Raw genomic sequence first — 15714 nt, 5'->3', positions numbered from 1 at the left:
AAAAATGTTGAATCCATATTCCACTTAAAATGCACATTTTAAAAGTATTATGGAGCAATAGTAATATTAATATGCTGTAAAATGTTGAATCCTAAATTCTACTTAAGATGTATTATTATAAAGCAATATTAACAATAATACTCACCTCTACACATACCCACATCAAACAAAGGAAACAACAACCACCCAATAGTATCCAATATAAATGCTCTTACTATTACAAAACAAAACAACAACTCATATACTGCTTCTACCACTGAAAAAGGTGGTGTTTTGAATTCACTCAATTTTATTTATGAAAGTATTTTCACAAAATAAAAGTATCTGGATCGAAATACATTTTAGAAAAATAGAATATAGTCTTCTTTTGAAATACATGGATCCAGATGATCTTATTGCATGCACCTGTTTGACAAAATAAAATTGAGTAAATTCAACACATCATTCTTTTTTAATTATTGTCCTACTCTGTAATAACAATCATAATCTGGATTACTGAATCTGGATTAATCACTGACTTCCATACAGGCACTATGCAGTTCCCATTTGGTGACAGTATGAATGTGACTGACTGAGAATGGTTTTCTGTTTCTATATGTGCCCTGTGATTGATGGCGACCAGTCCTGGGGTGGACTTGAGTGGTCTATCTGTATACGTTTCGCTCAAAAGCAATAGGTTCCACCTCCCCCCAGACCTGAACCGGCTAAGCAGGATACGAAGTGCATGGTTAGAGAGTGAATAGGATACATGATATGAGTAACGCACAATAGTGCACCAACATGACATCCAGGACCATGGATAGCAACATTCTTTTGTTGCTTTTTTGACGACCAGGTAAAAATAAGTGACTATGTGAAATAGTTCAGCCAGAGATTACCACAGTATTGCCAGTACAGGGAACACACGAGGCCTTCAACTTACATAGCCAGGGGTTATAGTATACAGCCCAGCATGACACACAAACTATACACTCTAAAAACAGTTGGGTAATTTCATTAACCCAATTTTTGGATTGTATGTGTTGGGTCAAAATTCTGGGTTATTTCTTATAAATTAACCCAATTGTTGGTTCAAATGAACTATATATTGAGTTATATGCCAGTAATGTTTTATGTTGGGTCAAAAATCAACCTTACAGGCCCATAAACAGGTGCCAGATGTACACTTTAATTAAGTATGACTGCCGGCCATGACAGCCACCGACATACTGTTCATGTCGACACACACAGCATCATGGTTAAGTCAACGACACTTTTGATTTATCCCTAATAGTTGGGTCAAAACTGAATAACCCAATTTTTGGGTTCAAATTGACCCAGGTCCTTTTTTAACACAACAGTTGGGTCAAGTTTAACCCAAAAATAGTTATTTTTCACCCAACTGTTTTAAGAGTGTACTTTAGAAAACATATTGACTCCTCCATCTGTAAGTGGTTTCATTATTTGCACATAGGCTTTACATGACCTTAAGCATGTTTGAATTGACCAAGAGATCTCACTAGGAGTTTGTCATCAGGATATGATAGTTTACCCTATCATAGTTTACACTACATATTTACACATTTGCTTTCAATGGTCAGCCTGTGTAGTCAACTAAGGCACAAAACATACAACGTGTCAGCCTACCTTCTCTGTGTTAGGTAGGGTCTGAGTCCTGGTAAAGGTGTCTCCTCCATTAATACTGATCAGTTCTGCTTCTACAGGTGGAAAGGGTGTGGGAAAAACCACCATGTCACTCTTGAGTGTGTCTGAGCTGAAGCACACGTCGTACTGCTGAGTAGCTTTGGAGTAAGACCAGCTCCCATCAGGGTGGGTGGTGATCATTGGGGCGCTGTACCTGTCAAAGGGTCCGTCTGTCTGTCTGTGACATTTGAAGGCTATTAAAGTGATGAGGCTGACCAGAAAGATAAGCGACACGGCCACAATGGCGATGAGAAGATACAAGTGTACACTGGAAAAGCTCTCCTCCTTGTTGGGCACATGTCTGAACTGAGTGTGGATGTCAGTTGTGCTTTCAAGCACCATCACATCAATAGACACAGTAGCTGACAGGGAGGCTTCTCCGTTATCACACACCAACACCACCAAGGGGTGACTTTTCAGGTCATTGTCACTCATTCTCCTCTTGGTCCGAATCTCGCCGGTGCTGGTTCCGATCCGGAAGAGGTTGTTGCTGCCTTTGGGCTCAGACAGGTGATAGGAGAGCAGTGCATTGTATCCAGAGTCTGCATCTACTGCCCTGATCTTTGCCACAAAGTATCCCGATTCAGCAGAATAGGGGATGCTCTCACTATTAACGGAGCCGTGCTCAGAATAGGGTGCCAGTATAGCGGGACTGTTGTCATTCTCATCCAGGATAAAAACGTTTACAGTTACGTTGCTGCTGAGCGAGGGAACACCAGAGTCTGTGGCCTGAACTATAAACTGAAAGGTCTTTAACTTTTCATAGTCAAAAGATTGTAAACTGACTATATCTCCAGTCTCTGAGTTAATGTTGAGAAGGGATGGAATTGGAGTATTCATCTGATATGTATCTAATATTGTGTATGATACTTTCGCATTTGCGTCCAAATCAGGATCAACTGCAGATATAGAACAAAGAGAATATCCGTTTGGACTGTTTTCTTTTATATATAAATTAATAAAAGGTTCTATAAAACGAGGTGCATTATCGTTAACATCAGAAACATGAACAGTTATGATCCTTTTAGTGGACAGAGGTGAACTTCCTTCATCTGTGGCTATAATGGAGACATTATAATGAGAGATGTTTTCTCTGTCTAGTGCTCTGTCAACTACTAACGAGTAATCATTTTTGTAGTTAGATTTCAGCTTAAAGGGAACAGATTCAACTACCTTACAGTTGGTTACACCATTACTGCCACCATCCTTATCACTTACTGTAACCAAAGCAACAATTGTCCCCAATTCAGCGTTTTCTTTTACCGGCGTCATTAGTGACGTCACCGTTATTTCAGGGGCATTGTCATTCACATCAATTATTTCTATTAGGAGTTTAGCATTTGCACTCCGAGGAGAAAGGCCTTGATCCATTGCTTGAATTCTTACTTCATAAGCTGGAAACTCTTCGTAATCTAAAGTACCTTTCACGATGATTTTTCCCGTTTCTGCATTAAGATCAAAAACATTTGATGGATCATTGTTGCCTCGTTTAATAAAGGAATACGTGATCTTACTGTTAATGCCTTCATCTAAATCTGTTGCATTTAATTGAATCACGACTGAGCCCTGCGCGGCATCTTCGCTCAGACGCACTTTATAAAGCGACTTGCTAAACGTGGGCACGTTGTCGTTAACATCGAGGACATTTACGCGTATTTGCAACGAGCCAGATTTGGGGGGTTTACCCCCGTCGACAGCCATGAGCGTGAGTGTGATGAGAGGTTGTTTCTCTCGATCTAAAGCCTTTTGTAGCACCAATTCTGCAGACACACCGTGGTCTCCTCCGCTCTGCACATCGAGTGTAAAATGCTCATTGTTGCTCAGTTTATAGCTCCTCACCGAGTTACTGCCGATGTCTCCGTCCACAGCCACTGGGAGGAAATACCGCTCTCCCGGTGAAGCTGATTCAGAAATGTCCAAAGTGTATGCATTTTCTATGAAAGCAGGTGAATTGTCATTTATATCCAAAATATTGATCTCAATGCGATGTGCCGTCATCGGATTGTTTAACACGGCTTGTATCCGGAGCGAACATTTTACCACATTCGGACAAAGCTCCTCCCTGTCTATTTTTTCCTTCACAAATAGGTTACCGCTCTGTAAATTCACATTAAAATACTCTTTACTGTGGCTGGAAACTACACGCATTTCTCTGGTGTCTAGCTCCAGCACGTTGAGGTTTAAATCCTTGGCGATGTTGCCCACCACGAAGCCTTTGTTCGCCTCCTCGTTAATGGAGTAGGACAACTGTGAAGCGGACGAGCCCAAGATACAAAGAAGAAAAATAAAGTAAATCCAGAAATCGTGTCTTTGTTGACGCGCCCTCATCGTCAATGCCAATGCAGCACAATTAACAGAATGCTGTCTATCATTTATCCACACTGCGATCATTTAATCCCGTGCAGCATTCTGTTGCGAGGTTGCGGTTTGTCTCCGTGCGCCTTCTGCGCATGAACCACCGGCAGATGACGATTTCTTTTTCTCCATACAGGGCGGAATAGGAATATGAAGGAGCCGTGAAATCAACATATTCCTATCTACGGTCTCTTGCGACCCCGTGTGGTGCATTTAAGGTAAATCTATCATGACTGTCACTGCACAAGCATAATGACCTAAGAATAACAAAATAACCTTTTTAAAAAATCCGATATTTAGGCCTGACACCTGTAAACGCAAGAAAATGTTTATTCTACATAAAAAGTATTAATTTAAATAAAATCAAATTTATTTATATAGCACTTTTCATACAAAAAAATGCAACTCAAAGTGTAAAGCACTAGTAACAATAATACTCATATCTACCTACATGAAATAATTGTTGACGTGAATTAAACAAAGGAAACAACAAACATCTAATAGTAAACTGCAATATTAATTATCTTATTGGTATAAAAAAAATTGTCGTACTATATACTACTGCTTCTACTACACTGAAAAATATGGTGTGTTGAATTTAATCAATTTTATTAATTCTAATGGTTTCACAAAAAAAGTATCTGTATAGAAATACTTTTAAAAAAAATAGAATAAGAGTCTTATGAAATGCATGGATCCAAATTATCTTATTTTGTGCAACCGCTTGAAAAATAAAATTGAGTAAATTCAGCACAAAATGTTTTCAATGTACTATAGTACACAATGTAATAACCATAATACTGAATTTGGAGTCACTGTTCCATGCAGGCACTATGCAGTTCCCATTCAGTTACAGTATGGATGTGACTGACTGCAAATAGTTGTCTGTTTCTATATGTGCCCTGTGCTTGATAGCGACCAGTCCTGGGGTGGACTGGTATCGTTCACATTTTGTACGGAAACAATAGGCTCCATGCACCTCCCTAGTATACAAAATGCATGGATGGATACTAAATAAGATACATGATATGAGGAACCTACAAAAGTGCAACACCATGAAGTCCAGCACCACGGACAGCGGTATTTTTTTGGTTGCTTTTTTTCACCACCAAGTAGAAATGTGTGTGTGTGTGAAATAAATAGAGGAAGTTCAGCACCTCAGAATGACCACAGTAGCGCAAGTATTACAGGGAACACAGAAGACCTTCATCTTAAACTAACACAGCCAGGGTTTATAGCAGCATACAGCCCAGCATGAAACGCAAACTACATAAGAAAACATATTGATTCCTCCAACTGTAAGTAGTTTCATTATTTGCACATATCACATATGCTTTGCATGACCTTAAACATGTTTGAATTGACCAAGAGAGTGTCACCAAGAGTTTGTCCTAAGAAAAAAAAAGAAAAAAAAAAAAAAAAAAGATATATATATATATATATATATATATATATATATATATATATATATATATATATATATATATATATATATATATATATATATATATATATATATATATATATATATTTAGTATATAATACTTTACATTATATTTGCTTTCAATGGTCAGCCTGTGTAGTCAATTAAGGCAAAAAACATACAAAGTGTCAGCCTACCTTCTCTGTGTTAGGTAGGGTCTGAGTCCTGGTAAAGGTGTCTCCTCCATTAATACTGATCAGTTCTGCTTCTACAGGTGGAAAGGGTGTGGGAAAAACCACCATGTCACTCTTGAGTGTGTCTGAGCTGAAGCACACGTCGTACTGCTGAGTAGCTTTGGAGTAAGACCAGCTCCCATCAGGGTGGGTGGTGATCATTGGGGCGCTGTACCTGTCAAAGGGTCCGTCTGTCTGTCTGTGACATTTGAAGGCTATTAAAGTGATGAGGCTGACCAGAAAGATCAGCGACACGGCCACAATGGCGATGAGAAGATACAAGTGTAAGCTGGAAAAGCTCTCCTCCTTGATGGGCACATGTCTGAACTGAGTGTGGATGTCAGCTGTGCTTTCAAGCACCACCACATCAATAGACACAGTAGCTGACAGGGAGGCTTCTCCGTTATCACACACCAACACCACCAAGGGGTGACTTTTCAGGTCGTTGTCACTCATTCTCCTCTTGGTCCGAATCTCGCCGGCGCTGGTTCCGATCCGGAAGAGGTTGTTGCTGCCTTTGGGCTCAGACAGGTGATAGGAGAGCAGTGCATTGTATCCAGAGTCTGCATCTACTGCCCTGATCTTTGCCACAAAGTATCCCGCTTCAGCAGAATAAGGGATGCTTTCACTATTTACAGAGCCATGTTCAGAATAGGGAGCCAAAATGTCAGGACTGTTGTCATTCTCGTCCAGGATGAAAATGTTGACGGTCACATTGCTGCTGAGCGGAGGTACACCAGAGTCTGTGGCCTGAACTTTAAATTGAAACATCTTTAACTTTTCATAGTCAAAAGATTGCAAACTGACTATATCTCCAGTCTCTGAGTTAATGTTAAGAAGTGACGAAATCAGAATATTCCTTGGATAACTATCTAACAATGTGTATGACACTTTTGCATTTGCATCCAAATCAGGGTCAACTGCATTTATTGAACAAAGAGAATATCCAATTGGACTATTTTCTTTGACATATACATTAATAAAGGGTTCTAGAAAACGAGGTGCATTGTCATTTACATCAGAAACATGAACAGTAATGATTCTTCTAGTGGACAGAGCTGGACTTCCGTCATCTGTGGCTATAATGGAGACATTGTATATCGAGGTATTTTCTCTGTCTAGTGCTCCATCAACAACTAAAGAATAATCATTTTTGTAGTTGGTTTTCAGCTTAAATGGAACAGATCCAACTACCTTACAGTTGGTTGCACCGTTACTCCCACCATCATTATCACTCACAGTAAGCAAGGCAACAATTGTCCCCAATTCTGCGTTTTCTTTTACTGGTGTCATCAGTGACGTCACCGTTATTTCAGGGGCGTTGTCATTTACATCAATTGTTTCTATGAGCAGTTTAGCATGTGCATTACGAGGAACGGGGCCTTGATCCATTGCTTGAATCCTGACTTCATAAGCAGGAGTTTCTTCATAATCCAAAGTACCTTTCACTGTGATTTCCCCCGTTTCTGCATTTAGATTGAAAACATTCGACGGATCATTGTTGCCTCGTTTAATTAAGGAATACACAATCTTACTGTTCATTCCTTCGTCTGAATCTGTTGCATTTAACTTAATCACGACCGAGCCCTGCGCTGCGTTTTCACTCACACGCACTTTATACAACGACTTGCTAAAAACAGGAGTGTTATCATTCACATCCATGACCACTACTTTGATGTTTAACATTCCAGATCTAATAGGTTTTCCTCCATCTAAAGCAGTAAGAGTTAGTTCATGAATAGTCTGTTTCTCTCGATCTAAAGCTTTGTGCAGCACCAACTCTGCAGACACGCCGTGTTCCCCACCACTTTGCACATCCAGCGTAAAATATTCATTTGGACTCAATTTGTACGTCTTTACTGAATTGCTCCCTGTATCTGAATCTACTGCTTCTGGCAGAAAATATCTTTCTCCCGGTGCCACGGATTCAGATATCTTTAATATGTGTACTTCTTCCTCAAATTTCGGTGAATTGTCGTTCATATCTAAAACATTAACGTCAATGCGATGCACACTCATCGGGTTGCTCAGCACTGCCTGCAATCTCACAAAGCATTGCGCTGCGCTGGGACAGAGCTCCTCCCTGTCTATTCTGTCGTTAACAAAGAGATTCCCCGTCCGAAGATCTACCTCAATATATTTCTTACTGTAACTGGAAACAATACGCAGATCTCTGTTGCGCAGCTCTTGCAAATCGAGGTTCAAATCCTTGGCGATATTCCCCACCACTGTGCCTTTGTTCATCTCCTCGGAAATGGGGTAAGAGAATTGCGAAGCAGATCCGCCACAAAAGAGAAGTATGGCAACGATATAAATCCACAAATACATCTCCGTCCCCATCGTTGTATAATAAACAGAAATCCAGCTAATGTATATCCATTGTTTGAATATCCGACACCAACACTAATCTCCGGCGGTTACAACAGTTCTTCTCGCCAAATGCAGTCCGACTGACTGTCAAAACGACAGCCAAGGACAGTTTTACATTGCCCGAGTGTGGAGCGATTAGGCATGATCAAAACTGTGGTCTTAGTGCGACACCGTGTGGTCAATAACTGTTAAAGCATTAAAACGTGTGACCATTTTTTGAACGACCAGTGATGTCTTATTTAAAACATTATACTCATTAAATATAGAAAAACACACGTATAAAGTATTGCTTGAGTTTATGGCTATAGGAAAATAAATAGAAATGTATTGCTATATTTTGTATCCAACCATGCCTGGTCCTAGTTAGATAAAATTGCACTGTGAACATTGTTTTTTGATTTGGAATTATTACTACATAAAAAGCATTGTATTGTTATAAAGATTATTAAAAATGGAATATTTACTGATGTATATTTAACAATTGAAAATGTAATGTCCATCCAACAACTGTCAGTGTTCAGATAATAACATTACTAAACACAACTGTGAATAATACACTACATAAATTAGGACATACACTTACTTTGACGGGCTTTAAAATCACATGTTTGCTCTTCTAGTTCCATGGAAACTGCAACACTAGCAGGCTGGGAACATATACATCCACCCACCCAAGGCCATATGAACCACTCCACATGGTTCATACAAAAAAAAAAAACACACCCAAAATAAATCATGGGCAAGAATTCCCCTCAACTTTTAAAGCATCTGATGGACTAAATATTTTGAACAGTTAGGTGAGCGGCTGGAAAATTAAGGCTTTATTTAAAGATGATATTTATCATCTTTGGTACTAGTCTGCAATACCATGCTAGAATTTACGTAAAAATGTAGAAATTTTAATTTACAAAATTCTAAACAATCATAACACTTAGTGACCTACATATTCTCTGACACATGAACAACATGAACTACATATAGCCTACCTCTTGAGTATTTGGTCAAATCTGGGAAAGCGTCACAAAAATCTGCCATTTAAACAGTCTTTTACAACACGGGTAGGGAACTCTGGTTCCTTGAGAGCTATATCCTTCCTGTTTTGGATCCCTCGCTATACAACACAACTGACTCAAATGATAGGATCGTTTCAGACTTCTATCGAGCATGCTGATTATCTGATCATTTGAATCAGGTGTGTTCTAGTAGGGAGAGATACAAAACAGGCATAGTATGGCTCTCGAGGAACCGGACTTCCTTACCCCTGGTTTGCATACAAAGTAAGAATACATTATAAATTAAAAATCTACATTTATAAATGTTCAGCCTACCTTCTCAGTATTAGGTAAGGTCTGAGTCCTGGTAAAGGTGTCTCCTCCGTTAATACTGATCAGTTCTGCTTCTACAGGCGGAAAGGGCGTGGGAAAAACCACCATATCACTCTTGAGTGTGTCTGAGCTGAAGCACACGTCGTACTGCTGAGTAGCTTTGGAGTATGACCAGCTCCCATCAGGGTGGGTGGTGATCATTGGGGCGCTGTACCTGTCGAAGGGTCCGTCTGTCTGTTTATGGCATTTGAATGCTATTAAAGTGATGAGACTGAGCAGAAAGATGAGTGACACGGCCACGATGGCGATGAGCAGATACAAGTGTAAGCTGGAAAAGCTCTCCTCCTTGATGGGCACATGTCTGAACTGAGTGTGGATGTCATCTGTGCTTTCAAGCACCACCACATCAATAGACACAGTAGCTGACAGGGAGGCTTCTCCGTTATCACACACCAACACCACCAAGGGGTGACTTTTCAGGTCGTTGTCACTCATTCTCCTCTTGGTCCGAATCTCGCCGGTGCTGGTTCCGATCCGGAAGAGGTTGTTGCTGCCTTTGGGCTCAGACAGGTGATAGGAGAGCAGTGCATTGTATCCAGAGTCTGCATCTACTGCCCTGATCTTTGCCACAAAGTATCCTGCTTCAGCAGAATAGGGGATGCTCTCACTATTAACGGAGCCATGCTCAGAATAGGGAGCCAAAATGGCAGGACTGTTGTCATTCTCATCCAGGATAAAAACGTTGACAGTTGCATTACTGCTGAGTGGAGGAACTCCAGAGTCTGTGGCCTGAACTTTAAACTGAAACGTTTTTAACTTCTCATAGTCAAAAGACTGCAAACCAACTATATCGCCACTTTCTGAGTTAATGTTTATCATTGAAGCTGTTTGTGCAGTTCTAAAAGGACTGTTAATCAAGTGATAAGATGCTTTTCCATTTTCAAGTAAGTCAGCATCTGTAGTTGTCAAAGTGTAAAGAGTTTTTCCAACTGGACTATTCTCTTTCACATACACGTTAATTACAGGCTCCACGAATTGAGGTGGATTGTCATTGACATCCGAAACTTGAATGGCGATAACGTGTGTAGTGGACTGAGGTGGAGTTCCTTCATCAGAAGCTGTAAGTGTTACGAGATACTGGGAGGTGGCCTCTCTATCAAGGGGCCCGTCAACCAACAACGAGTAGTAATTTTTGTAATTGAACTTTAATATGAATGGCACAGATCCAATAATTTTACACTTTGTTTGGCCATTTTTACCCCCATCCTGGTCAGTAATCATTACCATGGCAACGGCAGTGCCGAGCTCAGCACCCTCTTTCACGGGACTCATGAGAGATGAGACAGTGATTTCCGGTGAATTATCATTCACGTCAATGACTTCCACTAAAACCTTGCTGTGCGCCACGCGAGGAGGAACGCCTTTGTCTCGAACTTGCACACGGATCTCATATGCTTGAGTTTCCTCATAATCAATATCACCTTTAACGGTGATTTCTCCTGTATTTCCATTCAGGGTGAACGTGTTATCAGGGTTAAAACGCCCTCGTTCTGCAAAAGAATACGTAAGTTGCCCGTTAACGCCATCGTCTAAATCAGTAGCAGACAGTGTTAACAACGCAGTGCCAATATCTGCATTTTCAACAACTTGGATCTTGTACAGAGATTTGCTAAACAAGGGAGAATTGTCGTTGACATCAAGGACATTTATTTGTATTTGTATGGTCCCTGATTTTGGAGGTTTTCCTCCATCAATGGCAGTAAGCGTGAGGCCAACTACAGCCTGCTTTTCTCTATCTAAAGCTTTCTGCAGTATTAACTCAGCAGAAACGCTGTCGCCATTGTTTTGTACGTCTAAAACAAAGTATTCATTCGGATGTAATTTATAGGTCTTCACTGAGTTTGCGCCTACGTCTGCGTCATGTGCTAGTGGAAGCGGATGTTTTTCTCCTAGAAAATAATTTTCAGACATATCTATTGTAATAATGTCTTGACTAAAAACCGGAGCGTTGTCATTAATATCATTAATAACAACCTCAATTTGGTGGAGCCTGCGAGGGTTACTCAATGAGGCTTCTATATTTAAAGAACATTTCAACACATTTGGACACAGCTCCTCCCTGTCTATCCTCTCGCTAACAAACAATATTCCAGATTCCAGATTAACGTCCAAATACCGCTTTTTGTTCGCGGAGTTTATCTGGAGACCCGTGGACAGGAGTTGCTGCGGACTGAGGTTTAAATCCTTTGCGAGATTTCCCACCGCGGTGCCTTTGTCTACCTCCTCCGAGATGGAGTAGGATATTTGAGCCGTGCTCCAGCCGCACAGACAAAGCAGAGTGAAAAACAAACCTCCGATGGTAACCCATTGGTCTTGAGAAGCCATTCCAGCTCAAATAGACAACATCAATCCCGTTTTGCCTTTGGTATATCCACAGAGAATGAAAAAAAAATACAAATGTATATCCGTGTTTGTGTCTTTTGCCGATTACGTTCCCCTATAGAGTGGCTCGTTGTAACTGTGTTGAGTAGAAGACGAACACTCCCCATTTATGACGTTTTCTATTCAGGGGAGTTTTTGCACACCAGACGCATTTTTAGCACGGTCTCTTGCGTCACCTTGCGACGGTTGTGGTGAAATGCAGTTTCAAGTCAAATGCAGATTTTAAATGTTCATCCAAAGCATAAAATTGAAGAATTGGTAGAGTAGCTGGAAACCCAGCTTTGTATTATAGAGTAATATGTACAGGATAGTACAGTATTATGTGCTGTCTCGATTCTGAAATGCATCTCTCACGCACAGTACTCAAGTATCATGCAATTCAGAACCACGGAGAGCGATTCAAAATGTTTTTTTTAATCCACATTTTAAAGCGAAGGTTTGACAGCCCAAATATATACTCAGATGTCAGCATTTTATTCTCGACACTTTTACAATCGGTTGAATTGAATTGCAATTTTACAAACGAGTTGTTATTGTTACTGTCATATTCTATATTGGAGGTTTCCAAATGCGACTCAAAGCTTGATTGTTAACAATCAAACTCAACATAAAGGAACCAGTTGAACACATCATTAATGACCTATAACCTATTCCAGATTTTGAATGTGTAAAAATATATAATATGTATATAAATATCATATTTAGAGCTCCCAATAACTTTACACATGCTTATATCCATTAACTCATGACTCACAACGACCATCCTTCAAACCACACTTCCAGCTCATCTAATAGCAAATAAGGATCTTGCTGATTTAAAAATGTTCAACTTCCAAACTCCATCCCACACAAGATCTGGAACAGGGAATCTCCACCTTCAAAATGCAACTCTTTAGAAAATCCTTATGGAACATTATCTTATAACTGTCCGAATTATATTGGTCATGGGAATGTTCATAAGTTATTTGTATGAATGTATTTCAGTACCTATGTGTATATTTATAGTACCTTATTTTGTATATTCAGATTGTATTTCATTGTTTTGAAAAGGTACCGCTAAATAATTGGTATTGCATTGCACAAGTGACTAAACAGCTACTATTCTACTTTAATTAATGTGTGAATATCCGCGTTACAAAGACAATTTGAATCCATGAAAATGTCTTACCTTTTCAGTGTTAGGTAACGTTTGAGTCCTGGTAAAGGTATCTCCACCATTAATACTGATCAGTTCTGCTTCTACAGGTGGAAAGGGCGTGGGAAAAACCACCATGTCACTCTTGAGTGTGTCTGAACTGAAGCACACGTCGTATTGCTGAGTAGCTTTGGAGTAAGACCAGCTCCCATCAGGGTGGGTGGTGATCATTGGGGCGCTGTACCTGTCGAAGGGTCCGTTTGTCTGTCTGTGGCATTTGAAGGCTATTAAAGTGATGAGGCTGAGCAGAAAGATCAGCGACACGGCCACAATGGCGATGAGCAGATACAAGTGTAAGCTGGAAAAGCTCTCCTCTTTGATGGGCACATGTCTGAACTGAGTGTGGATGTCGTCTGTGCTTTCAAGCACCACCACATCAATAGACACAGTAGCTGACAGGGAGGCTTCTCCGTTATCACACACCAACACCATCAAGGGGTGACTTTTCAGGTCATTGTCACTCATTCTCCTCTTGGTCCGAATCTCGCCGGTGCTGGTTCCGATCCGGAAGAGGTTGTTGTTGCCTTTGGGCTCCAACAGATGATAGGAGAGCAGTGCATTGTATCCAGAGTCTGCATCTACTGCCCTGATCTTTGCCACAAAGTATCCTGCTTCAGCAGAATAGGGGATGCTCTCACTGTTAACGGAGCCGTGCTCAGAATAGGGAGCCAAAATGGCGGGACTGTTGTCATTCTCATCCAGGATGAAAACATTGACAGTCACGTTGCTGCTGAGTGGAGGAACACCAGAGTCTGTGGCCTGAACTTTAAACTGAAATGTCTTTAACCTCTCATAGTCAAAAGACTGAAGAGCAACTATATCTCCATTTTCTGAGTTAATGTTTATCATTGTAGTGATTGGCATGGAGTCTGTGCTACTTTGCACAAATGAATAAGTCACAAGCCCATTTTGATCAATGTCATCATCCAGTGCAGCCACTTTATGAATTACTGCTCCAGGTGGGCTATTTTCTTTGATGTAAACATTAATGAGGGGCTCGGAGAAGTGAGGCTTGTTGTCGTTAACATCTGAGATGTGCACATTGATGACACTGGTGCTGGACAGAGGTGGAATGCCTTCATCAGTTGCAGTAATGCTGATATTGTACGTAGACACACTCTCTCTGTCAAGAGGACCACTAACAACCAAAGAATAATAATTCTTGTAATTTGACTCAAGTTTGAAAGGCACGTCATTAATAATTTGACTCTGCACAAGACCATTTTCCCCTCCATCTTTATCCAAGATAGAAACAAGAGCAACAGCAGTGCCAATTGTAGCATCTTCTTTCACTGTGTGCAACAAAGATGTAACTGAAATTTCAGGGGCATTGTCATTGACATCTAAAATCTCAATCAATAATTTGGCATATGATGTCTTGGGAAAAACAGCACCATCACTGGCCTGTACTCTAATCTCAAAATTAGTCCTCTCTTCAAAATTTAAATTCTTTATGTTGGTAACAGCGCCGCTTGTTTTATCAATTGCAAACAATGCATTTTGCTTCCCTCGACCCACTTCACTGAAGGAGAAGGACACTTTTCCATTTTCTCCTGCATCCAAATCTGTAGCATTTAATGATATTATGGGTGTGCCAGTCTTAATATTCTCATATACACTAGCTTTGTAGAGACTTTTACTAAAGACAGGAGCATTATCATTAATGTCCAGGACATACACAACAATAGTCATTGTGCCTGATTTCGCTGGTGTTCCTCCATCAATTGCAGTCAATGTGAGTGTGATCACGGGCTGTTGTTCTCGGTCTAAAAGCTTTTGAAGCACTAATTCTGGCGTCACACTTTCTCCTCTTTGTACCTCAAGAGAAAAGTGTTCATTTTGACTGAGCTTGTATGAATTTACAGTATTTTTACCAACGTCTGCGTCGTGAGCTGGATAAAGAGGGAATTTTGTTCTCAGTTCTGTGTTTTCTGTAATATTCAGCACCTGTGATTTGCTCATAAATGTTGGATGATTGTCATTTACATCCAAGATAATCATTTCAAATCGGTACAACTTTAATGGATTGTTAATAACTGCTTCAACACTCAGTGAACATTTTGCTTTATCTCCGCACAGTTCCTCCCGATCTATTCTCTCATTCATGTATAGGACACCGGTCTTTAGGTTTACCTCAAAGTATTTCCTCTTAGTTCCCGCAACAATCTGAAACATGCGGGACTCCAAATCGTTCACGTTTAGGCTTAAATCCGTTGCAATATTTCCCACAACGGTCCCCACATTCACCTCTTCCGCCACCGAGTAAGAGAGCTGGCCGCACACGGCTTCCCAGAAACACTCCAACAGAACGAAGAGCAAATACATCCGCACAGAGCTCCATCTGTCCGACGCGCGCATCATTCCATAAATCCACATAAGGCATAAAAAAGGTAGAAATGGCGCAAACAAATTTAAGATTCTCCACTTGATATAAAGGAAAAAAATCTGAAGAAACTGAAATGATTCTCCCTTGTAACGATCCCCGACACATCGGCCTCTTTCACTGTCTGAGCTTCTTTGTTCCAATGACGAAAAGCATCACGTACATTGGGAGGAGCCCCGCGTTATGGGCGAGGGCGCTCAAATGCCACGGTCTGCTGTGTCCTCTAGTGGACGCTTGCGTGAACTACAAGTACACTGAAAAAAATAATGGTTGAATTTACTCAATTATATTTCGTCAGGTGGTTG

General features: G+C 40.5%; 2 protein-coding genes across 29 annotated transcripts in view; both read right to left on the bottom strand.

Annotated features, from left to right (window-relative positions):
- The window catches only part of LOC147151834 (protocadherin alpha-C2-like), a 185482-nt gene that overhangs the window by 45626 nt on the left and 124142 nt on the right, over positions 1–15714 (bottom strand). Inside the window, exon 2 of one of the 28 annotated variants that reach the window (XR_015083974.1) lies at positions 9393–9463. The exons of 24 other annotated variants lie outside the window; for them this stretch is intronic. Coding sequence is in view for 3 of the 4 variants with exons in the window: in XM_086018854.1 (XP_085874980.1) it covers positions 1627–4074 (2448 nt within the window). In the remaining variant the exon portion in view is untranslated. Of the gene's footprint in view, positions 1–1626; positions 4242–9392; positions 11887–12999; positions 15534–15714 lie in introns of those variants that run through there. 3 more of the 28 variants (XM_086018901.1, XM_086018936.1, XM_086018854.1) reach the window with 3 other exon arrangements.
- On the bottom strand, positions 5650–8116 carry LOC147151835 (protocadherin alpha-C2-like). The gene has a single exon (XM_086024482.1). It carries the CDS (start codon positions 8032–8034, stop codon positions 5650–5652), a length of 2385 nt encoding a protein of 794 aa, XP_085880608.1. The 5' UTR covers positions 8035–8116.

Source organism: Filicampus tigris, chromosome 2 (genome assembly GCF_054856515.1).
Source record: "Filicampus tigris isolate MCC_2025a chromosome 2, RoL_Ftig_1.0, whole genome shotgun sequence".
In the NCBI taxonomy this organism is placed as follows: Eukaryota; Metazoa; Chordata; class Actinopteri; order Syngnathiformes; family Syngnathidae; genus Filicampus; species Filicampus tigris.
Note: the sequence above shows the minus strand (reverse complement) of the source record. Positions and strands in the feature narration are given on the sequence as shown.

Coding starts and splice junctions, on each gene's coding strand:
- LOC147151835 (XM_086024482.1), bottom strand. CDS start 8,034: ATGGGGACGGAGATGTATTTGTGGATTTATATCGTTGCCATACTTCTC.